Raw genomic sequence first — 27,163 nt, 5'->3', positions numbered from 1 at the left:
GAACGTTAAACACGAGCCCGAAGGAATAAATCATTCGCGGATAGCGCTGCGCGAATGACGCGAAACCGAGTCCCATACTTAAATGGCAATACGCGGCTCCTAATACGGAACAATTACACGGGTTTCGGAGTGTACACACCTACACTCCTACGTTTCGTGACCGACCAATTTTTTCACCTCGTTACCGCTCGCCATCTTCCTCCGGGTGAAATGTCGCTTTGCGTATTCACACTGTGTATGTGTGATCAAATCATTAGAATGCGAAACACGTAGGAAAACGTATTTTTTTAACTGTGTGACGAACAATGTTGTCCACAGCGCTGCTGAAAGTGCATTTCGCATTTGCATGCACCAATACTTCACACAAAAATGATAAAAATTCAGCGTAGTTAGACGTTCATTTAAAAATTGTCAACTTGCACAAATTATTTCGTTTTATCGCGACCGAACGTTTCATAGTAATTTCAGTTCGAATAAATAACTTGATTTACACGGTCGCCACTTATATTTATTTCTGCAGCAATGCTGATGGTTGTGCAACTTCCCACAAAATGTGAAAAAGAATGTCACAGAAAGATTGTGTGTTCTCCGATAATCATGCCACGCGTTCTTATTTTAAATAACGTGTAACATGTATGCAATAAAATAAGAAATCATGATGCTAGTAATGAACGTGTTAATGCTATGGTGTTCTCCTGGTAGATCCCGTGGCAAGGATGAAACATTTCATCGGTTTTCACGTCGACACGTTCGAATTATTCGAAAACCTAGGAAACGATAGGTGAGATAACGAGCCTCCAGTTTACCGGAAATGCCTCGGAGGACTAGTTTCCATCGAGACGCCTCTCCGCGCATTCTCCATCGGCCAGCTAATCATCCAATCATGTAATTACTATATACGAACCGTCCGCGCAGACCGAACGATAATTAATGATCTCGTTTCGAACGACCACCAAGATAAATCGAAGAAACAGACGTTTTCGCGCTTCGGATTTTCGCGAGAAATGCAAATAATAACCGTTACTCCTTAACGAGAATCGACGATGATCGATTGTCGTAAATGTTTCTGGACAGCTGGCAAACTAATCGTTAACTAATCATTACTATGCGGCGAATCGTGCACAAGTACTGGCAAGAGTATCCAGAAATTCGAAAAATACAGATTCCACTGAAATTAAATACGATTTTCAAAGAGGGAGTGATGAACATTCCATTTTTATCTCGTTCTGATTATTTAAAATTTTCTAAAAATATGCGAACTTTTACTGGGACTTTTTATGGGCAGTTCAATGAATAATTTTTGATTTCTCAGGGCTTAATTTTGTTTTTAACTTGTGCAAACAGAAATTCAATTTTTATAGACTCTTGGCTCAATGGATTTTTAAAGAAATATGTAAAAATTGAAAGGGAGTTTTATAAACAGTTTAGTCGATAGCCTTCTATTTTCCAGTTACCGTAAAACAATAGAATTTATTTTGTTGTTACAGTAACGTTTGATCTAAGCCCAATCCTCGGGTCCGTGCTGTGACATAGATCGTGCAGGGTTACTATTTGTATACTATACTATTCGGTTTAGATCAAGACTTTACTGTACTTAAAATCTGTTGAATCGAATTTCAACTCACTTTCAATTTACTTTGTTTTTAATATGTTGAGTTAGAGACTGAAGAAAATTAAATATTCTAGCACAGAGGTAGATGAAAATTAAATTTCAATGGACTGTTGATTCGTTCAATTTTTCTGACGAAAGCACAAGGCGTTGTAGGAGGATTTTAATGGTGGTTCGAACAATACCTCTCCGTTTTCCATAGGTGTCTGTTTTGAATAGAGACTGGTGCAAATGACTTCGTCGTCGCCGATGTAAAGAGGTTTTCCGGAAACGGGCGGCGCAGAATATCGCGTCCAACATTCCTCGTCGCTGGGAGCATAATACTGCCATGGTTGGAAATTTTCACCGTCAAGAGACTTTTCCAAAATCCACGCGGCTGGTCTCGGTGAATTAGCTGCCTTCACTATCACGTACTCCACTTGGTACACCTGAAAACCAAATGCCCAAAGCACGTTAATACAAAACACAATAGGAGCACACACAAAACTAAAACAATCTTCAACAAGAAATACGTAAAATAATCTTTCAATAGAAAAATCACTCCCGCTAACATACTCCATTAATTTCCCTCAGAACTTTTACTTACAGCCGAGTATTTCCAAAGTAATTAAATATTACGCATTAAAATGTCTAAACTTGAAGCGTCTCGTGTGCAACGGTGAAATAAATTTGCAGGGAACTCTGAGAAAACGGAAATCAAAAATTCCGATTTTTTAAATCACGGAAATGGAGAATTCTGTTCGCCGCGAAGACCGTAGCCGCCTTCTGGCGTCCTGCAGCACCCCGAGATCCAGCAGCAAGGGTCCCGGATCGCGTGTAATTGTGTACAATTTGTAGAGAAAATATCTGCACCGTGAAATCTTCTTTGGAACGAGCGTTGCCTTCCGAGCGAAGTCGCTCGTAACAGTTCAAGGGGTTAAGGGACAATGATTTCGCGGTGCCTACGCTGTTTATAGAGCCATGAAATACGACAGACATCATCATAATTCACCAAACCCGATTCCTCGCTCGGGGAACGATTCGCGTGTGCCGCTCCACTGCAATATTTCCACGTTCTCTAGGTATCACTGATGGCGCACACAGAGGAACGCCTACGGTGTTCCTACGGTTCGCTCGTTTCAGTATGTAATGACGAAAAGGAAGATAGAGCGGCGAGGATACCCCGCGGTTATAGCTCATAGATACTCCACGGTTTGTCGGATATCCCGCGGAGTCCCGGGGATTTCCGGTCTGATAATTAATTCGAGGCGTGCAGAAAACGCATCGCCAGAGGATTCAACTTGGCCAAATCGCTATGAAATCGTAAACATTTTATTTCTCAAATAAGTCAAATAAAGAATTCTAAACGGCTAAGCCAGGTTCAAAGCATAATTTCTAATCAAACACAGTGATTTCTCTATATACAGTGACGAGCGAAACTGAGTCTACACTATTTGAAGCAACGTAACTGTTTAAAAATTAGATCAAATGACCTGAATTTTACTGAGAAGTTAGAAGGATTAGTTTATTAGACGAGGTGTAAAAAATTTTTGAAAAAAGTTTGAATTGGTCGGAATCGCAAAAGAAATAGTAAAAGTTGGTTTTTTTAGCTTCTTTATCTGAGCCTGTATGGAAAATTTAAAAAATGTGTTCGATTCGCTTGGTTGATATTGGTTAATTCGTTTACGAGTTATAAACGCTTAAAAGTGGAAAAATGGCCATTTTTCACGATTTTCGACTTAAAATCGCACTTTTAATCGTTACGTTGCTTCAAATAGTGTAGACTCGGTTTTGCTCGTTACTGTATGTCGCGAAGGCCTGGACGATAAACGTCGCGGAATTATCTCCTTTACCTAAGGGTGGAAGCTCGAGAGACCTCGGACGCCGAGGAGTGCAAACATAGCACTGTAATACTATTATTAACTCTTGAAATATTTTTCTTTGGCAAAATTCATGGTGATTCAAGCAAGGTGCTAATCAGAATTAGGCTACTCTGCTGAACGATGTAGCAGGATGTAGAAGAGCGAAAACAATCGAAAAGCAGAGTTCATCGAACCGATCCATTTGATGCGCAGAAAAATCGATTTTAGTCTGCCGCGTCGTTCAAGATGGCGGGCGTCGGAGGTCCCCGGCATTAACAAGGGTGCTCTCGGCGATGTTTCGGCTAGTTAGAGGAATCGGGTGGCGTATCTACATGGGCACACGGCTATCGACGTAGCAAAAGGATCGGATAATTGAAGCCCGCTTCCTCGGGACTCGGATCGAGCTTGTTCCGGGCGAAGTCCTTAGAAGGAAACGGACCCCGCTGGTATCGCGGACATGCGATCTGTCTTTATGGTCCGAAAGTGGGCGTCGGTCTGGCCGCACAATGCCGGCGTAACGACGACACAACGAGGACAACGACAACGGGCAAAGACGCGGGCCCCGACGACGAGAAGAAGAACCAGGGACTCCCATCTTCTTCTTGTTCGTCCGACGAAACACCGTGACGCCTATCGACCCGCTTGACAGCGGTGACGTTCTCGGTAGTCGCTCCGTGCTACCGCTGCTTCCGACAAATTATTTAAACAACCGACCGGCCTGCCTTTCCCTTGTTTATTCAGATTTTTCGCCGTGTAAACCGACCATCGGAACCGTGTCCTGTCCTCCTTCAATTATTTATGCCACGTCGCGCCGGATGGCCCTTAGGCGAACAAATTAATCCGTGATCCTCGGAATGAACTTATCTCATACTTAAATTTCTTACAAGGTGTGTTTCAATAAATGCATTTGCTTGTCGCAAAAGTGCGTTTCCTAATCGTTTCATTTTAGAGTTGAGACTAGTTTGATTAAACCAGAAAATGGGACGTTGAAATAATAAATAATTAGCAAAAGAGTAATCACGTTAGTGTTGTCTAACAATATAAAGGGGGCGATGGAAATTATTTGGGAAAGTAGAATGTACTTTAGCTGTTTACAAATAGTCCAGAAATTCGCGAGGAATAAAAATTAATTCGTACACATAATAATTGTAAAGCTTTCTAAGATTTGTTGGATAAATCTTTGTCTTGAAACTATAAATTAAAGTACCAGTGTAACGATGTCTTAATCTGTTTCGGAGTTTTCGCGTTTGATGGCCGATCATGTTTGATTTGATTTATTTTGGCAGTTGGCGTGGCTGTCGCGGAAGGATCTAACAGTGCAATCTCTATCGACCGGATTGCACCGAGCCCTGGTGTTATTACGATGGAGAAAGGTCGCGTCAAGTATAGCCCTCGACGTGTTTTCTTGCAGGGTCATCGAGCCTACTATTTGCACGAGACAACCCTATTCAGGATAAACGCGATGCCCCTTGAACCGAGAAGACCGGTTCGGAGCTACATTTTTCATACTTTCCTACGAGCTTGCCGAACCATTTTATATCCCATCGGAGCTTGACGAATTTAGAGTGATTTAGCGGAATTAGATAACTGTACTCGCAATGACGGCACTTGTGGCAAAACGTTGAAAGACAACAGAATGTCATTTTGTATTGCGATATTTGTATTTTCTGAAAGTTAATTCAACGAAGTCGAAATCTATGCTTATATTAAATCCTCTCATCAAATCAATATTTATAATGTTCGTCAGACGATAAGGATTTAATACTAAAAATAATGACATAAAAATTGGTTGGTAGCCAGGAGGAGGTCTCTAAAATTTTATAATAAAAAGTGAGCAGATAAAAATTCAAAAAGCTCCATAAATTATATAGCATTTCCCAAACAGACATTAACTTTCAACGGATTAAAAAAGTAATAAATATCTATGTAGCTCCTGTGTCTTGCGATTAACGTCACACGTGGCGCACAATTTTTATCTCGCATAAACATCCCCGGTCCAATTATAACTAGCATACTTTCGGTGACTCACGATGGTATAATTTGAAAATCAAGTATCCGAACAAACTCGAACGCGTTCCGAGATGTATTTTTAGACGCATCGTGTCGGCAATCAAGCAAATATTTGTGATATGAAAATCGCTGGCAGCCACAGCACGAAAGTCCAATACCCTTGTAACTTGAAAACGTCAACCTTGACTTTCTCGAGTATACTCTTTGCGTCTACACGACCTACCCCATGACGAGGCACGCAACGCTGGTAGCTGGTAGCTGGTAGCGCGTCGAAGCAGATGAACACGTGCAGCCAGTATAAATATTTAGCCTTTGGAACGTTTGCTCGTCCTGCTGCTTCTACTTTCTCTCCTTCCTCGACTCCTTTTTGTAAATAAGTCCGCTGCGAGCTTTCTTCCGTCACGTCTACGAGACAGGGAACGATCAACCCTTCGCTGTCTAATATCGCTCCCGAACCTTTTTTTGGAAAGTTGGCTTCCCAAAGATTTTGTTTCTTCAATTTTCCTAGCGATTTCAACGCTTCCTAGATATTTACAACTATTAAAACTCGGGACTTCTTCTCAACTTTGCAATTATTCCACAAAATTACTCCTATATCTTCCCAAAGATCTGGGCTGAGGATCTCCACACATTTTCAGATTTATTCGCAAGGATTTCATAAAATTAGTAAATACGAAATTCAAGAGAGCTTCATACAATTCCAGACTGATTCCACCTTTACAATTCTCCTCAAATCATTTCTCTTGCACGAGGAAGCAAAAGCAACTCGCTAGGGGTGAACTTTGACCAACTTTTACAGAATTCTGTGAAAAGGATTGAAGACTTTTTGGCTGATTCCGATCACACCATGGTTGCCTAAATCTTCTCAACGATCTTGGCTAAAAAATCTCTACACATCGACGCATCTATTCGCAAGGATTCCGGTAAATACAAAATTCTGATCCTGCTTGAAAAATGTCCTCTCGCTGTCCACAGATGAACGAGCTCGTTTCTCTCGCACGAGGAAACGTGCAAGCAGAGGATTTTGATCGACTTCTTCTGAATTGAATACTTTTTGGCTGATTCCGATCCCAGCATGGTCTCCTAGATCTTCTCAACGATCTTGGCTAAAAAATCTCTACACATCGACGCATCTATTCGCAAGGATTCCAATAAATACAAAATTCTGAACCTGTTTAAAAAATGTCCCATCGCTTTCCACAGATGAACGAGCTCGTTTCTCTCGCACGAGGAAACGTGCAAGCAGAGGATTTTGATCGACTTCTTCTGAATTGAAGAATTGAACACTTTTTGGCTGATTCCGATCCCAGCGTGGTTCCCTAGATCTTCTCAACGACCTTGGCTAAAAAATCTCTACACATCGACGCATCTATTCGCAAGGATTCCCGTAAATACAAAATTCTGATCCTGCTTGAAAAATGTCCCATCGCTGTCCACAGATGAACGAGCTCGTTTCTCTCGCACGAGGAAACGTGCAAGCAGAGGATTTTGATCGACTTCTTCTGAATTGAATACTTTTTGGCTGATTCCGATCCCAGCATGGTCTCCTAGATCTTCTCAACGATCTTGGCTAAAAAATCTCTACACATCGACGCATCTATTCGCAAGGATTCCGGTAAATACAAAATTCTGAACCTGTTTAAAAAATGTCCCATCGCTTTCCACAGATGAACGAGCTCGTTTCTCTCGCGCGAGGAAACGTGCAAGCAGAGGATTTTGATCGACTTCTTCTGAATTGAATACTTTTTGGCTGATTCCGATCCCAGCATGGTCTCCTAGATCTTCTCAACGATCTTGGCTAAAAAATCTCTACAAATCGACGCATCTATTCGCAAGGATTCCGGTAAATACAAAATTCTGAACCTGTTTGAAAAATGTCCCATCGCTGTCCACAGATGAACGAGTTCGTTTCTCTCGCACGAGGAAACGTGCAAGCAGAGGATTTTGATCGACTTCTTCTGAATTGAAGAACTGAACACTTTTTGGATCATTCCGATCCTAGCATGGTTCCCTAGATCTTCTCAACGATCTTAGCCAAAAGTCTCTAGACATCGACACATCTATTCGCAAGGATTCCGGTAAATACAAAATTCTGATCCTGTTTGAAAAATGTCCCATCGATCAAGCAGAGGATTTTGACCGACTTCTTCTGAATTGAAGACTTTTTGGCTGATTCCGATCCCAGCATGGATCCCTAGATCTTCTCAACGATCTTGGCCAAAAATCTCTACACATCGACGCATCTATTCGCAAGGATTCCGGTAAATACAAAATTCTGAACCTGTTTAAAAAATGTCCCATCGCTTTCCACAGATGAACGAGCTCGTTTCTCTCGCACGAGGAAACGTGCAAGCAGAGGATTTTGATCGACTTCTTCTGAATTGAAGAACTGAACACTTTTTGGATCATTCCGATCCCAGCATGGTTCCCTAGATCTTCTCAACGATCTTAGCCAAAAGTCTCTAGACATCGACACATCTATTCGCAAGGATTCCGGTAAATACAAAATTCTGATCCTGTTTGAAAAATGTCCCATCGATCAAGCAGAGGATTTTGATCGACTTCTTCTGAATTGAAGACTTTTTGGCTGATTCCGATCCCAGCATGGATCCCTAGATCTTCTCAACGATCTTGGCTAAAAAATCTCTACAAATCGACGCATCTATTCGCAAGGATTCCGGTAAATACAAAATTCTGAACCTGTTTGAAAAATGTCCCATCGCTGTCCACAGATGAACGAGTTCGTTTCTCTCGCACGAGGAAACGTGCAAGCAGAGGATTTTGATCGACTTCTTCAGAATTGAAGAATTGAACACTTTTTCGATCATTCTGATCCCAGCATGGTTGCCTAAATCTTCTCAACGATCTTGGCCAAAAATCTCTACACATCGGCGCATCTATTCGCAAGGATTCCAATAAATACAAAATTCTGAACCTGTTTAAAAAATGTCCCATCGCTTTCCACAGATGAACGAGCTCGTTTCTCTCGCACGAGGAAACGCGCAAGCAGAGGATTTTGATCGACTTCTTCTGAATTGAAGAATTGAAGACTTTTTGGCTGATTCCGATCCCAGCATGGTCCCCTAGATCTTCTCAACGATCTTGGCTAAAAAATCTCTACACATCGACGCATCTATTCGCAAGGATTCCTGTAAATACAAAATTCTGATCCTGTTTGAAAAATGTCGCTTTCCACAGATGAACGAGCTCGTTCCTCTCGCGCGAGGAAACGCGCAAGCAGAGGATTTTGATCGACTTCTTCAGAATTGAAGAATTGAAGACTTTTTGGATCATTCCGATCCCAGCATGGTCTCCTAGATCTTCTCAACGATCTTGGCTAAAAAATCTCTACACATCGACGCATCTATTCGCAAGGATTCCAATAAATACAAAATTCTGAACCTGTTTAAAAAATGTCCCATCGCTTTCCACAGATGAACGAGCTCGTTTCTCTCGCACGAGGAAACGCGCAAGCAGAGGATTTTAATCGACTTCTTCTGAATTGAAGAACTGAACACTTTTTGGCTGATTCCGATCCCAGCGTGGTTCCCTAGATCTTCTCAACGATCTTGGCTAAAAAATCTCTACACATCGACGCATCTATTCGCAAGGATTCCTGTAAATACAAAATTCTGATCCTGTTTGAAAAATGTCGCTTTCCACAGATGAACGAGCTCGTTCCTCTCGCGCGAGGAAACGCGCAAGCAGAGGATTTTGATCGACTTCTTCAGAATTCTATAAAAAGAATCCGAGACCTTTTTGGCTGTTCGAGGTCCCAGCACGGCTCGGCTCTCGGCTCGAGGAAAAAAAGAGTCGCGTTCCGACGACGCGACGGGTTCGTGGAAAAATGAAAAGTGGTCTCAGCCGCAAAAGTCACGCTCGATCTCGCTGGGAGCATCCGAGAGGAGCGCGATTTTTTTGCCCGTGCAACAGGAACAGCGACGGAGTTCTGGTAACAGAGTCGATCACGTGAAGCGCGCGCGAGCGATCGCGATCCAGCAGAACGATCCCACGATCCACGGTCGACGACGACGACGACGACTAGTCGCCTCCTTCCGAGCTCGGACGCTATCCACAGCCTTGTAAGGATGCGGTCGGTATTAGCATCGAATGACAGAAATCGCTTTATAGTAGAACCTCGCCGGACGAAGAAAGTCGGTAATGACCGGACCGGCGACATGCCACGGGTCGACGATGAGCCGTGCTTTGGCAATTCGCGTGCGAATCGGGGTCAATTCTGACGTTTTCCAACCTGATTCCGCTTCGGAGTTACGGTCCCCGAGAGGCTGCTCGGCGATTTCCTCGTCAACATTGATGCTTATTTACTGTCAACCGCAAGAAACTTGCTTCGCGCGACTCCGTTCCAACCGGTGCGTGTGTCTGGCTTGTGCCTGCATCTAATCGTTCGTCAACGAACCCTTGTTCGACGTTAAATGCAAGGCCTTTTAGAAAATATTGTTCCTCGGTTGGCAAACCCTGTCAAATGTACGATTATTTTGTAAAACGACCAGATCTTTCTTGTGAAATTTTACCAAATCCACGGCTTTGATAGGGACAAGATCTTCATTGTTAAATCTTTCTCGAGCAGAATTTCCTCGCAAATAATGAATTCTGTACCGTGAGATACTCCCAAATATACGATACTTCCAGAAATTGTACAATTTTACTGAAAACAATTAGATCTTACTGTTAGATCCTTCCGAATCACTATTTCTCCAATTCTAATATCTCTGTCGCCACATTCTCCTAAATACACGATATTTCAAAAAATGGTTTTTTATTTCTCTTTTTAAAAATATGAAAGAAAATTTGCGTTACTTCTGGGCTAACTTAAAACACATTGTCTAGGTAGACATCGAGAATGTACAGGTATTTTCAGGATTTAAAAAAAAATGCTTCTGTCGATAAACGAATGGTTAATAAATGAATTTTCTCCGCTTTTTGTACTAACAGTTTTTTTCCAGTTGGTAATCGTTATGCCTGGGAATTGATTTAACAAGTGTAGCAGAGATACCGGATGTGTTAAGCACGATTTGAAGGCGGCGGATTGAAAAAGGTAAACGAACCAGGATTTCTGCTCGGCTCGAATAATTAATATCGCGGAAGGGATGCAGTTGCAGTTGCAAGGTCCGGCTGCACTCTCCGCGATTCCTCCGGCCGAGAATTACCGGTGCATTATCACCGGATTTTTTGCTCATTCCGTCTGAAGCTGGCCACGGACGTGCTCGTGCAGTCGGAAAATAGCGTTTCGTTGTATTTGTACGAGCAGCAGTATGTGGCCTACACCGAGAATAGAGTGTGCAATTTACTTTGGCGTTATATCATCCGCGCGCGGGCGCGCGCTCGAGCGAGCGAGCTGAACAGGCACGAGCGGAAAACAAAAATACCGAAAGCATCTAAAACGAATGAATGGCCGGAATGATGCGGCAGTTTATCTTCCTTTGTACGCTACCGATGAAACTGCAAGCATCCCGCAAAAACGAACGCTGGAAACCGACGAACCCGCACCCCCGTGTATTTATTCAATAATGCGCATTGTCAGAAACGGATTGAGTCGTCAGAATTTCTCCGACTGCGCACACCTCGGCACGCGAGAGCATTTACTAACATTGATGATAGCAGATACGCATTTTTCCAAAATATTCAGATTTATGTGACAACAAAATTTGATGCTGGTAAGCCGCGATCGCGAGAAACTTCAAAACACTCTGCTTTGAAGATGTTAATAATTTAGTAATTTATTTATTTAAAAACATACATATTCTCATAATCTAATTATTCGAGAAATTCCTATTTCAATAGTTATTCCAGAAATTCTCTTCAAATTGATAATTCCGATATTCAAGAAATTCAATAATTCAGTGATCTAGTAATTTCGTAATTTGATAATGTACTGTAATAATTTGATAATTTGATGCAGATATGTTTAAAAATAATACCTACTGATATCTTTGCGTTGAAGTTGGTGGATTTGTTGCTACTAGTTTGAGGATCTATGAATCCATTGGAATTGTACGTGGCACTATTGTTGAAAATTGCATTTTACATTAAAAAAGCATCGGTGAAAACAGTTAAAAAAATTCAGGAAACGCTGAAATTGTGGGAAACGTTCTCTCGTTGATGCTGAAAGCAAGGATCGCAGTTACTGCATCGGTGATAATTCTCGATCCCGCGGTACGTTTAACCTTTTGCACTGGAAAGTCGAACAGTACGCTTAAGAGTATTTTATTTCAGAAACTCGCATGTCGAACTACTTACGGACGACATGAACATTTCCGTGCATGCAGAGCGAAATGTTCGTATGATTGTATCAGGTTGCAGCAATAATTCTGCAGCAATTTAGATTTCTCAGGAAAGTTCACTAATGGTGCATTTCTTAAATCCATCCTAACCATTAAATGAAATATCGGTAAACCCAATTCACGTTGTCAGAACGTGAGTTTTCCTAAATATTAAAAATAGTTTCCCCAGAAAACTAGATCCCACAATGTTTTAAACAATGAAAACTAGATCACACAGATAACTAGATCACACACTGAAATAAGTAAACGCATGTAATGACTTTCTCTTGTACACATAATTAAATTATATGTCTGCAGATTTAGTTTAATATTGCCAACGTGACGAAATTAGTCTATAAACCTAACTCTGCTGATCAATTGACAGGTTTTATTATACAGTAAAGTTTCGATCTAAGCCCAATCCTCGACACAGTACTGTGACATAGATCGTGTAGGGTTACTATTTTCTTGTCACCGAACATAGAAAAGGACAGCACTTATAACGATAGACTTGAACACCCCCTGTGGCACCAATTCCCGGGTCTACTTTGACCCAGAGTGTAAAAATTGTCATTTAATTACTCACTTTCTGGCGATTATATTAACACTGAACGCCAAACTAGTAACCTCAAAAATTCCATAAAATCAAAGTAAGTTATTTAATGAAATAAAAATTGCAAATAATTAAATGCACAAATAATTCCGTCACCCACATATGAGTGACGTGGCATTCAACGTGTTAACTAGCTGTTGCATTAGAAGTAACAGAAAGACTAACGAGTCTTCTTGTGAAGTACCTTCAATAATATGTTTAAATAAATTGACAGATGAATCCGTGGATGTCCGAGGACCAAAATGAAAATCGGGATTCGCAGAGAAGGAAGAAGATGATGTCGGCTAAATTTTTGTCGTTGCTCCGTTTTCTCGAGCTGAAAGGATCGCGGATCCGGGAAGGAATCCTTTGGCCGGCCGCCTCGTTACAACATGCCGGTACAAATAGTAGCGGTGGTAAACGATTGTGCAGCACTTATTGTTGGCAACACGCGTGAAGCAGTGAAACGTTCACGTGAGACCGGGTGGACACGCGTTCCGCGCCGCGCAGGTACATGCTTTACGAGCGAAGGTGTTGCTCCTTAAGATCCTGTCGCGGATAACAACGCGACGTGAGATCTGTTTACGATACAAGCCTCTCTAGTTCCTCTGCCGCCCTTTGCTTCTTCTCTTCTTCATTGTACGGGTTCGGGGAACGAGCTTCGAGGAACAACGTTTCCTCCTGTGCGATGCCATTTCGAACAACGCTACGTGCAAATCACAAACCCTGGACATTCAGCTGAAATCGTTCGAGAGTTTCCTTTCCTTCCCTTTTGTTATTAAACAATTAATTCATTGAGTTACTGCATCATAAAACTGAGCCATGAGATGCTTCGATCGTGGAGTAATACGATTATGGAATTACACAACACGATTATTGACTAATTAAATTATGAAATTTAATGAAATAAACATCAACAGTATTCGAATCAATCATTGAATTATTGACTAAATTCTTCAACCCCTAATTTATAGAATTATTGAAATATTGATTCATGAAACTATTGAGTAATCACTTTATTAAATAATTAAACCGTTGAAGAATTCATTCATTCATTGAATTACTGCGTTATACAACTGGGCCATGAGATGCTTCAGTCGTGGAGTAATACGATTATTGAATTACACGGTCATTCGATTATTGAATCACCGAATTATTAATTAGTGACTAATTAAATTATGAAATTTAATGAAATAAACATCAACAGTATTCGAATCAATCATTGAATTATTGACTAAATTCTTCAACCCCTAATTTATAGAATTATTGAAATATTGATTCATGAAACTATTGAGTAATCACTTTGTTAAATAATTAATCCGTTGAAGAATTCATTCATTCATTGAATTACTGCATTATACAACTGGGCCATGAGATGCTTCAGTCGTGGAGTAATACGATTATTGAATTACACGGTCATTCGATTATTGAATCACCGAATTATTAATTAGTGACTAATTAAATTATGAAATTTAATGAAATAAACATCAACGGTATTGGAATCAATCATTGAATTATTGACTAAATTCTTCAACCCCGAATTTATAGAATTATTGATTCATGAAACTATTGAGTAATCACTTTGTTAAATAATTAAACCGTTGTAGAATTAAACTATTGAATGAAGAAATTGAGAATATGAAATACTTCAAGGAAGTGTATCAAACAATTGATTTATTCACGATTCCAATGACAGTCGACAGAAAAAATATGTACACTCGTAACAGTGTCATGCACTGCAAGTAATTAATGATCATTTGAGTGTGGAGTATGTACCGTTGATACAACCGTAACGAAATCGATGGGGATTATAAGCTGCGATATCGAATAAGAGGGAAACGACTGGTAACGATATAGCACACCGCAAGATCTCGTAACCTTATATTCGAGCAGAAATCCTGGCCGTCGTCGTCGAATCTGACGTCCAGCCGACATGAGCCTCATAATCGGATTATGTCGTCTCGTGTTACCTTAAATCCATCTTGCAATTAATACGTCCACCTTCTATTTGGTAACACGACACCGCCCTAAGTCCGGTTGTTTCACGGGTGTGCACGCGGGTACGCGTCCAGCGAATCGAAACATGGTAGCCTCCGATATCACGTCCCATCAAAATAAACCGTGTAACCGGTAAGCCATACATAATCGGCGATCCAATGACAATTATCCATATTAACGACAATTATTGCGTCGAAATCGCCGATGAAAATCTCCAAGTTACGACAACACATTTCAGAAATCGGTCGAAGCAATGTTTGAGAGAGATATAAGTCTGTGTGGGTGAAGGTCATCTCGCGGTCATATTTTCCGAGATCTTAATAACAGCAATTCTTTTTTTAATGAAATGATATGGGTTTTTTATTTTCATTTTGATAGAACGTTTCAAGACGAATACAAGGACCTCTCATGAAGGTCAGTCAAGGTCGCTCAAGGGAAATTGCTAAATAACAGGGGTGGCAGAGTTAAATGAGACACCCTGTATACAGTAGGTACGGTTGACGAAAAATAGGGAAGGATGACTACCCTGAAGATGTCTCGTCCAGGATGAGTAACGCAGGTACGGCGGTCCTGGTGTCTCATTGTAGACAATGACACAGCCCTCGAGGGTTGGTCATCCCACGCTTTATCTCAGCCCTAAACATACAAGAATCGTGCAGGTGCATCGTAGTGCAGTATTTGAAATTCCACATTTGCAGTTTAGTTAGGCAAGGTAGATAGTGCAGCGTGGACCTCGATGCGAAAACATTGCTAGAAATGGGAAAGGAATTCATATTTCAATGTTTTCTTCGAAACAATGGAGACCGTAGGTTCTCGAAAGTTGCTAGGTGGACAAAGTGACCGTTCCAGCGCGTTTCTCACGGACGGAGGTGTCGTTCGTCCCTTTATGGGAGACCGTAAGTCTCCGTTTACCGGAGAGGCTAAGGGGCACCAACTAATAAATTGGCATTGTGCGCTATCTGGCGAGGACCGTAAATGGGGTGCACCGTGCACGAACTTATGGCAGCAAGAAAGTTTCTGCCAGGCCGACGGTTCCTTTTGCTTACTCGACAGTTATTTTTTGGACTGGGGAGTACGTATTTCGGGGAGCATGATCATCTAAAAATATTGTAACACAAGTGTTTTGCAAGTGTAGAAGCTCGAAAGTCTATTAACCCCTTGCTACGCAATTCACTTCACAGGTCAAATAAAACTTGACAATTGCCTTCGTCTACTTTCTATATTATTCACATCTGCCACGTTCGTTCTCGAGTTTCTGTTCTGCAGCAGTAGCAACAACGTTTCAGAGCCATAATTGAATCTGATTTCGATTCGCTGCAGGGAATGATTTCTTTGACGGGGACGGAATTTCATTATGCCATTAAGGACACCTTTGCGAAGGGACGGAAAATTGAGTTTTACACTAGCTGACACAATTACTGCCTCCTCTACCATCTAATATCGATCGCATGGTAGGAATCGTGCTCGAAATTTTCATGAACGCAATATTCCAAACTTCGCGAATGCCAATTCCAATTCTCAGCAATCCTTCTCAAATTGGTTCCCTACACGAGTAAATATCATCAGAATTACATCATATTTGGTATCATATTCATTTAAAAAATGTCACAAACATGTTGCTGAAACACAGAAGCTTGTACAAATTTTTACGTATGTTGGCAACATACTTAGTAAATTTTCTACGAAACTTTCATCACGAGTCGGGGGGGGGGGGGGAATGTTGTAGCGCGAGGGGCAAGAGAAAATGGTTCCGCGACGAAAGGGTTGAACTGCAGTTGAACGGAAGTGACATAACGAGCGAAATGCGGAAGATTGATAGCGCTAAGTGGGAGCCATAATTCGGTGGCTGGTTCGACGGAAGCGTACATCGGATCGTGCGCTTCCTAGTCGTCTCAGTTCCAGACTAATTCCGCCAGCACGGCCGTCAGGACCTCCGGCGGTTAGGCGAACACCGAGAGTCCGACGACGGCCACGGTTGACGCACGGACGCGAATCAGTTTTAGCAATCGTGCCGGGCACGAAACGAGGTCCAAGCCAAGATCAGGTTGGCAGAAGACCAGGACGAGGAATCCCTGTGGCAGACCGCGCGGTGTCCGCTCGTTCATTTTCTGCAGACGAGTTTCAGACGCGGCACGATCCCTGTGGGACCTCCTACGTCAGTGCCCACAATTTTGCGTTGCCCACGATTAGTGTTCCTGATGTCTCAACATTTTTCATTTCTCCAGAATTGAGAATTAAGACTATATTTCTCGATAATAAAATAAACAAATATTGGGAAAGTTTGACCAAACTTTTATAAAGTGAAACGTCACGCTTTTGTTTTGAAACGACTTCTTAAGAAGCATAATGCATCTAATGTATAATCAGACAATCTACTTCTTTTTTTTTTTTGTAACAAAATCTGTAGCCCGAGAAAAATTTCTTTCATTTTATGTGGATGTTGGCTTTATCGTGTACAGAACATCCAAAAGTTGCTGAAGATTGGGTGTCCTTTTTTCAGTGGACCCAAAAATTTGGAATTCCTTTGTTAGAGTCCGAAATTTATTTTCTTCTGCCGCTGAACTCTTGACACTAAATTCTTCAAGGCTATTTGCAATTTCTAATTCTAACTGTTTTTCCAGTGATAGTTCCTCGTTCTGAGAATCTGAAAGTTTTTCACTATTTTCATAAGAATCATTGTTATATGTTCCAAAAAGTCTGCTTACAATTTGTTTTGCCATTTTATACATATCTGCCTTGGATGTTAAATAAAAAAATGTATCTTCTGAATCTGTTTGCAAAGATTCTGGATTATGCAGATATTTTATAAGGGATACAACAATCTTGTCTTTTCTTTTAGATATTTCTTCTTTAATAACAACAAGAAACTCATTATTCAATTCAGTATTCAGTTTTTCTAAAGTTTTAAATAAGAATTTAAGAGAATTTAAGAATTTATATGTTATAAAATAAATGAGATTCATAAGAATTTTCCTAGATTTAAATTTCTCGAGAAATACTGGAATTTCGCCGTACAACACGACGCTTAAGGGCCCGGGATAGTTACGTGACTTTTTAATTAATAATTTCCACTCACAGCCTTCAGACACAGACTTAAGATCCGTCTTGGTCTTGATCCGACGAATCTTAAGTCTGTGGCTAAACTTGTCACATTTTTTGCTCTGCATTATCGATATTATGAATTCTGACAAACGTGCTTCAAGATTTTGGCTTCATTTCGCAGAGAATCAAGACAAAATATAGCTCACTTTGTAGCTGGAGATATTTTCTAGTGCGCGCTGCTCTCGATTTCATCCAGAAAATTCATCCAATGGCATAAAAATGCTTCGATTCCGCGGCATGCACATCGTCAATTTTTGGCCTACTTCTAACGCTTATGTTACCAAATATCTGCATAATCTCGGAAGTTTCTGACCAGCGCGCACTAGATTGAACCTTCCTCTTTCGAATGAGCCCTTTACCAGCGACAAAATATTCGTATATAAGGACGAAAACTTGAGGCACGTGAAACAATTTTTTGACGGTAATGTAGTCACTCTACCTTATCGCGAATCTACATATTTTTATGCCTCGAGTCTGACTCTACTTACAAATATCCAACAAAATAATAGCAGTTTCGATGCTCGTCGATAAGAGCATTTAGACTATTTTAAAAACCATTTGGAAGCACTTGGAGGCTTTTCAAGGTACTTTTTGATACCCTTTTCAAGGCATGGAATTTTTTTGAAAAATTTTGGTATGTTATAAGTTTAATGAGAATGGATGAAGAGTGATTCTGGAAGGTTTGGTTTGAATAGAACTTGGAAAAAAGTGTCTGTTCTATTACAGGGATAGATATTTTGTTTATCGATGATTAAATTTGGTTAAAAATGGTTTCAACAGTACTCGCTTCGTTTCGAGATCTTGCAGCTTCCTTTTAACCATTGCTGTATTCCGAGAATATCCAAATTTAATCCATCGCACTCGAGTCATTTGACTCAAGTACCCTCGGCAGCTGTCGCTTTCCTTAATTCAGATTCCCAAGAAGTTCGCGAATTGTGTATGTCGCGTGCGTTACATTCGCAAATTGTATACTCTTCACATATACTCCTCGCTTATTCATGCAACCGACAGTGCTCAATACGTACCTTCAGCTACGACCAAGTCGTAAATAAATATTTGAACAGAAAGAAGCAAAAGAAAGAGTAGTAAAATATTTCAACTGAATGTATTCCTTTAATAATGGTAAGACAATTTAAAAAGCAAATTCATATTTAGACAATCAACTTACCGGAAACTTGCAAATAGTCTCTTCAAAATCGAAAATCGACAGCTGAGAATTTCTGAGTAAACTGTTAAAAAGTGACAGTAATCTCATTCCTGATTCAACAAATTTTTAAAATCAAGATAATGCAAAAACTTCTTCTGAAACGACTGTTTAAAAGAAAATTATCGAGCTACTTTTACATACATTATTACTTAGTCGTTAACAGGCTATTAATAGGCACTGAATTCCTCTTGTTTATTGTTTAGGTGCTGCTTAAATAATACGAAATAATTCCTGTTTTCCACGAGAAAATTAAATATTCCAAAAATTGTTTTCTCCAAATTCTTCATTTAATACCAATACTTTTTTCTTTCACAAATCATCTCGTCAAAGTATTAGATAAGTGCACTATCAGAACAAGTTCAACTATAAGAACAAGAAAAAAAGAAATAGATAAACGATGAAAAATCGATGACTGATGCAAGCATAAATTAAAAAATGTACCATGTTTTAATCCTTAACACTCGAATGGCGACTGTATAAGGCGCCACTGAAAATTGCTGTATCATTATCCAAATATTTTTTACCTTATTAAGTTTGTTTGTATTTAATAAATTACTAAACACTTCAGTATTGTACGAATAAATTGCACCATTTACGTAAGTATAACATGAAGAAGAATATATAGGAAGGAAATATTCTAGGTCGGAAGAAATGTTTCGTTTTGGAGTTAAAATAGCTTCGAGTGCAAAGGGTTAAATGTAACCTGTGGAGGGGCGGTATGAATCTCTCGATCTAGTAAAAAATGACGATTACCGTCATTGTAACGAGTCAGTAACTGTTTCCAGCCGGCTCTTAGATAAAAACTTTAAGGAGCCGTTCACGCTTCCGAACAATTATCGAACATGACGTCGCCTGATTTATTGTACGTATTGTGCGCGCGGGGTGCAAGGGGTATGCGTTGCAGCGTTGCAGCGGTCGATGCACCTCGCGGGCTTTCGGATGCGTTTCAAAGCAGTTCCGGGACGCGGAGGCCTCGTTACCGAGGGGAATCGCCTTCATCATCCAAGAAAGTCCGAAGAAACGCGGCATCGCGGGGCTTTGGGTGGTCCCGGACCGTCGATTTTACGACTCGATTTGCTTTCTCGGGAATTCTCCTCTGCATCCGGCCCGCCCCGCCCCGCCAGTCATTAAGCCCCCCCCCCACTGGTATCGACCAAAATATCGATTTATTATTGCCGTTTCACTCCCCGAATCTGAATATGCAAATCGTCACGCTTCACGGAGATTAACATGTTTGCTGGCATCGTTTGGCTAACGGATCCGGCAATCGCAATTTCACAATATTATATTAAATTATTAATCGACCTCCGTACACTCCAAATATTCTTCCTTTGACCCTCGACTTAACTGACGCATTTCATAAGCCCACGGAAATGTTGTAATTTCTGTGACGATTTCTTAATATATTCTTAAATTATTTTTAGTTCTTCCAGAGTTTCAACCCTTTGCACTCGAAGCTATTTTAAAACCAAAACGAAACCTTTTTTCCGACCTGGAATATTTCCCTTCTGTATATATATTTTTTCATGTCATGCATACTAACATGGGCCAACTTACTCTTATAATACTGAAGTGTTTAGTGATTTATTGAATACGAACAAATTTAATAATGTAAAAAATATTTTGAATAATGATACAGCAATTTTTAGTGGCGCCTTATAGTTGCCACTCGAGTGCTAAGGGTTAAATTACAGTCACTCATTTTTTTGCTCGAGGGAAATTCAAATATCTCTCTAGGCCCTGTCTTTTGACTATTATGTTTTCGAATATGAATTCAATATTATGGATGGTGTGTTTCTTGACATTTTTCTGCGCCATAATTGTACAAAAATCGATCCATTTATCATCGGATAATGTTTGAAGAAGCTCAACGAAATTATTATGGTTAGCATCGTTATTTGTAAAATGATGTTCGAGGAAGGGCTCGAACGGAAGGTTGAATATCGATTCGCGTTTACTTCGGGATTGAATGGCCCCCGGTCGCGATTTACCACCGAATCGATCTTTGCACTCGAATCTCGGAGGGAGCGAGAGGGCCCCCCTCTGGATCCATGGGGGCTCCCACCATGAATCGCGTTCATGGGGCGTTCACTTTTTTCTTATACTGTTTCTTTGCTCAAGGAACCAAGCCGCGAATACTTGTACGCGCGATCGGCTCAATGCCGGAGGAGCCGAAAGTATGCAGGCTCCGTGTACAACCTGCACAGGTAAATACCTGCTCCAGTATACCTGCGGCGCGACATAAGACCGCCTCCATAAACGACCATAGTCCGTTCCTTCTCGGCCCTTCGCTGCCCTTTGCTTGCGAGAACCGTTACGTCCAAAACTCTCGACGCTCAGCAGCTCGTGAAAACGAAATCTTCTTCGAAACTTCAGCTGGGGACCGGAAAAGTTATGGCAATGCTCAACAGGTTCCGTTTGAGACGACAACAGTGGAACTGTTTTAAAAAATGTGTCCTCATAAGCTCCAATGAGTACCGATAAATGGTAAGTGAAAGTTTTAGTTCGCATGGGAATTATAAAATATGGAAATAAAGTTTTCCTGCAATAGGAACAGAGATCGATCGTCTACATCTCAAAACAATATTAACAATTACCATATTTCTCGATTTTTCCCTAATTGTGACCATTTTTCATCGTTTGTAGATCCGAGTAACAACAAAACATATTTTAAAAAATTGGATTACAAGCTCAGATAAAAAAGCTGTAAAAATCAACGTCATCCACCAAGCTGGACCTTCTATCTTCGCAGAAGAACCGAAGTCGTTCGAATCGCTTCTGAAAAAGTGATTCTGACTTGAAGAATGTTCGAACAATTACAGGAACCACAGTAATTCCTAGCTCTGAGGTCGCCGCAGTATATTTTTACATTAGAGGACGATTGACGGTCCGGTAACAGTTAAAATAGTGAACGAATGGCATTGAAAATCGAAAACACCTGGGCCCAACCCCCGAAACTTCCACGAAGATTTGTCCAGATCTTCGGGAATTATCGAGGCCCGTAGCGGCCCGGAGAACTTACCGGTCCCCAGAGAACAACCGTCCAATTAGCGTGCTTGAAAGCGCTATAAATTCCTGTTTGACAACCACCGTCCCTCCCCGTAATAACCCCGGAGGGTTTGAGGGTTCCCAGGAAGTGGCGCACCACCCACTTCGAGCTTCCTCTCTCTCGTGGATCGCGAGGCGGGCTTTTTAAAAGGTTCTGTCGGAGGGTGGCTTACGAAACCGCGTCGTGACCGGTCGCCACGACTCGAAATGTGAGAAAATCGAGCCGGGGAACGGGCCAACCATAAATCAACCCGGCCTGAAAGCTTCGGGGAGAGACACGGTGGCGGATAAAACGGAACTTTTCGAGAGAAATGTACTCTGGCTGATCATTTCGAAAAGTTACATTTTTAAGACTGAACCGATCTCTAAAAATATCTGACACGTGTCCGTGCACTTTGGAAGACTGCAAGATTGAATTTATTTAGACGTTCCGCAATTTTTAGTACGTTTAGAAACTTGCTCGATAACTTCCCATGGAGTATCTTTATAATTAGACGGATCAAACGCATTTATGGCAAAAATGAATGAGTGGAATTTGAAGCAATGGACAGATTAGAAGTTAAAAATATTAGTACATTAGTTCCGGCTTATTGAAGAAGCAACAAAGAAATTTTTATTTGGCTCCCATTTCTCAGAATTTATTCTTTGTGTTTATACTCGCAAGTTGATTTAATTGATTAATTACTGAAAAGAACAGCAGAACGGACCACACAGTCTAGGCACCCAGAAGTTGATGCGACTTTAAGAATCGCAGGAAGGGAAAAATAAATGTTATAGAACGTCGTGGAATATTTTGAATATTGACATGAGGGTCGAAAAACAAGTGCACTTTGATGTGACTCTTGGACGAGAAGTATGGCGGTGTGACCAGGCACGGAGAGTTCCGGTGATCAAAGTGTGTCAGATGATTGATCGAAACGGACTCCGGTGGCACAGGAACCTCGTCGAGATTGCACAGTTCTTTGACTTTTGCCGGTCCACGTCCTGGCACGTTACGAATTTACCTGGTAATTCAATTCCCACGGCCACTGGCGATAATTACAGAGCACCGTGCAGGACCTTCACGTACCCACCATGCTGCGCGACCATCCTTTTGCTTTTTCACAACCGTAGACGATTCCCCCCCGTGCACACACACCGCAACGAACCTCTTTCTTTTCATTAGCCTTTTTTTCTTCTCCGCCTTTCTTCTTTCCTATACGCTCAATTCGATCGTCTTACTTTCTACCTTCCTTTCTCCCCCTCTCTCCTCATCTCACCTGGTCGCGTCCGTTTCCGCTCTCGCATTTCACCCTCGTTTCGTGGACGCCTATTTGTTCGCACCTCCAATTAGTTTCTCCTTCTTTTTCGCATATTAAGTCTTCTCCGGTACTTTTGCCCCTTTTTCCTCTGTTTTCGTCGTGTTCGTTCGCGCTTTTACATCTCTTTTGTCTTTCTCGTTCATCTCGCACGTGCTTGCTCGTACCTGTGTATTCCTGTTCGGTGGAAATTCGTGTGTGTCCTAATTGACTTACTGTCAGCGTAAAAAGCATCCGTACGCCCTTCAACACTGGATTTACGGGAAATTAACAATTGTTAAGAGTGCAAGGAAGCACTTGTCAAGAATTGTTCAATAGATTCGTTTCTTCGAGCACTGGAAATCTGAATAACTACAATTTTGTTATTTTTACAACGCAACGGAGTGACTTTTAGTGCTCCGTGAACCTAGTGTTAACCCTTAGCACTCGAATGGTGACTCTGAAGCACCACCAGAAATTGTTGTGGCATTATTTCAAAGAAATTACAAAAAATATTACAAAATATTTGTTACTTTACAATATTTGTATTTAATAGATTACTAAACATTCAAATACTATATGTAGAAGTCGGATCAGTTTCGTTTGAATAAATTGAAAATATTGTAAGACGGAAGAAAAATTTAATTTTACGTTGAAAATAGTGCCGAGTACAAAGGGTTAAAGCAGGATAAGTCTTTCACAATGTTACCAAACGACCTAATTTTTTGTGAGCAATTAGAAGTTCACTAAACGACGTGGATTTTGAAGAAATCGCAGTTTTATTTTATTTTAAAAGTTTTGAGAACATACTACGGCTTTCGTAAAAAGCATTCCCAAAGATTGCCTTACTTTGAGAGCGTTACACGAGTTGCCCCCCCCCCCCTTTACACATTCGCAGAGGAGCATTCCATGGATTTCGCGCGAGTCGTTGGCTCATTTTAAATTTAACTTCTGTTTGCGCTACTGATTGGCATGACGAGACGCTGGGACCGTGGCTGGGCCGCCCACGTAATCACGGGCAACGAAATAAATTAATTTGTTCCTACCGAAAATGGGCATGGTGATGGACTGCCTCCGTTACGACGTGTATCGCCGACAAGTAGAAACGCGTTGCACAATTACTAGACGGATACAAATGGTTACCAAAAGCTCGGTAAGGCAACTGTCGTTCATTTTTCAGCCTGAAACGGCGTCGCTCGTTTAATAACCGAACATCCTTCACTCATGCTGGCGATTTAATTTTAGCATAAAGTCTATGTATAGTATTACAATTTTTAGTTCAGTTTACCACGTGTAATAATTCGTCAACTTCTCTTTGCTATCATTTACTTTATTCACCCAGTAACGAACTTCATTATGACTTATTTTCCCAATGAATGTTCCGTTAAAATAATTCTACGAAATTTATGGTAAACCTCGTACAGTTCTATTAAATAGAACTTATTTGGAGTAAGAAATCGTTATCAAGTATACTGTGTACAATAATTTATTGAATCATCCTTCCTATAATTTAGTTTATTCCTGCATTTTATTGTGATTTCGTTTTCCAATCTATTTTCATTTAAAATAATCGTGAATTTACACTACCGGATTTTTTGATAAAATTTTCAAGACCGTTCGAACGTTTTTAAAAATTGTAATTGTTTGTGTAAATATCTGTCAGCGGAAACGTTTTTTTAAAGAAGTAGTTGACGTTTGGTTAAAACAATTGATTATTCTTTTACTTTATTTCGACTTTGCCTCAGAGATTCGTAGCCACTGTGTATGCATGTTTGCCTCACTCATATCTCCCAATTAATACGGTAAGCGATAATTGCAACGTCAAAGTAATACAACAACAATACACCGATTTTATGGGGGCTCGGGGGACGAGAGAAACAATTACGAACAACGTTGGCTGCTCGTAAAATTAATAAACGCAATGAACGCTAACGAGGATCATAAATATGTCCGCCGCGGTTTGCTTATCCGTCGATTAGCATAATCAGTCCCGATACTTGTAGACCTTTATTTAAGAGTGACTCGATGAATTGTGGCGTACGTTACACCGGGCCTGGCTACATATAAAATTTCATAACGCAAATCTTCTTGCTCGAATAAAATACGACACCCTTGCTTATGTAGTAAATATTGCACAACGTACTTGCTCTTCAGCATCGAATACGTTCTTGCAGAATAACTTCAACATATAGCTTCTCCGAGAAGCAATATTTCTAAGTGTGAAAATTCTACGAAAAATATTAGTTCCTGAAAGATGAGCCAGAATAACATGCTCTCGAATTACTTCGAACAACTTTGTTAAACTCTCAATTATTTTCGCGGTAATACGTGACCAATTAGCCTGGCAACTATTGAGTAATAACGAAATTATTGTTCCGGGAAACCATCAATAACAACGCCTCCTTAAATGTCGTAATGAAAGCTTTCTATAACGAGGCTTCTTAATTAATTATTATGAGGAAATCGTCTTGCGCGGGCGATCCCGCGTACCGCGATCATTCGCCGGAGGTATCTCTTTGGGGGATTAGCAATCAGTATCCAGTTAGGGACCGAGTCTTCGACCCACACACATCTTCCCTAATTGCACACAAAGATTTCGTTTATCTTAACATATCCATTATACGCCGACCGGAGCTCGCTCGTCGATTCATCCGCGTACTATCGTTATAATTATGTCTTCAGACAACGTCGCGATCGTTGCGGACACTCGTGAATTCAGCTGAATTAATTCATTTAACTCTGCGCCAATAATTCCGATGCTTTGTAACTCATTCCTCGTTTCTCGTGTTTGGTACAGTTTATAACATATTTGTAGATTTTCGTTTGTAATATTTCAATTTGCCTCTAATATTCTCTTGAAACTCTCAATGAAATTCAATTAAATTCTATCGTCATACTATTCTCCATCTTTGATAGATTTATTAATGTCCAAATAATTCTTCCAATGAAAACCTGCACGTGGTATTTTTTAAAAACTTTCAGCATGAATTTCTACACATCATAGAGAGCGGAAAACATTTTTTCCCGTTCAATAAATGTAGGCTTACATGCAGTTTCTAAACACAGGAAACGAAAATACAGTCTTTTCTCGATATATGTCGCAAATACTTGGTCGATAAAAGTCACAGAAGCTCCGTCGAAGCTCGTGAGTCCTCGGACGCCGAGGAGTGTAAACAAAACGCGGCTGGATCAAAGAATAGTATCTCCTGGACGGTATATGTCGCTGGCAAGACCCGTCTCGTTGACATATATCGAGGAAACACTGTGGAAAATTTTTTAGCGCACTCTACACATTAACTGTAACCACAATGAATTTCTTTTTCCTAGCAATGCTCGCCGGGAAAAAAATTCTCAAAACTGCGCCTACTTTTCACGTTGCAACAGTGAATATGTTGTGAACGTGTGAATGCGTTGTACTCCCGTAATCCGTTGACAACGACACGACCCGTCGCGCCGTCTAATTAAACGGTAGAGAGAAGAGAACAAGTCGTCCGACAACCGCTAACTAAGCCGATTAAAAAGTAGGAGGGCATAATCAACGGAAAACTCGGCCGGGGGCGGGGTCTCTTCAACTCCCGCGTCCTTATTGCCGATCCTTCAGAAAAAGGGCCGCGCGCTCGATGCTCGTTAAAACGTTTTTCGCGGGCCGCCGCTCGCAATTTGCCGCGTATCCGCGGCAGGTATACCCCAGCAGCTTCAAGCACGTGAAATTCTGAGAAAGGAGACCAGAAAGTACCCATTCTCGGTCTGCGAGCGTTCCCGTACCCGTCGTCCGTCTCCGTTTCTCGTGTTTCGCGTAATCAATGCCACCGCCTCGTCCCCCCACCCTCTTTTCCCTGACCCCCTTTCTCGGGCCCTTTCCTCGGGCCCGCGAGACCCGGGGACCACATAAATCCGAAGCGGACCGAGGCCCGCCGCGTGAAATGAAACTAACGAGCGGGAAAAAGGCGACTTTACGATTTTTCGTAAAGGGACAACGGACACGCCCCTTGCCACCTTGGCCCGATAAATTGCCCCCTCCCAACCCCTTCTGGAATCCTCAGAATCTCAGTTACCCTCAGACTTATCATTTTTATTCGTATGTAGGCAGGGGACCGATCCAAAGATCATTCGCATAAATGCAATGGAAAAATTTTCTTCGTCCATTGCTACCAACAGGAGCCAGATCAAAATTTCGCCGGTTCTCTAATAATTTCAA

General features: G+C 41.0%; 1 protein-coding gene across 1 annotated transcript in view; it reads right to left on the bottom strand.

Annotated features, from left to right (window-relative positions):
- Wb (wing blister) overlaps positions 1 to 27,163 on the bottom strand; it is a 163,370-nt gene that overhangs the window by 102,475 nt on the left and 33,732 nt on the right. The window contains exon 3 of the mRNA XM_076801863.1: positions 1,795 to 2,037. Within this exon, the coding sequence (XP_076657978.1) occupies positions 1,795 to 2,037 (243 nt within the window). The remainder of the gene's footprint in view (positions 1 to 1,794; positions 2,038 to 27,163) is intronic.

The sequence above is a fragment of the Halictus rubicundus genome, chromosome 16 (assembly GCF_050948215.1).
Source record: "Halictus rubicundus isolate RS-2024b chromosome 16, iyHalRubi1_principal, whole genome shotgun sequence".
Classification (NCBI taxonomy): Eukaryota; Metazoa; Arthropoda; class Insecta; order Hymenoptera; family Halictidae; genus Halictus; species Halictus rubicundus.
Note: the sequence above shows the minus strand (reverse complement) of the source record. Positions and strands in the feature narration are given on the sequence as shown.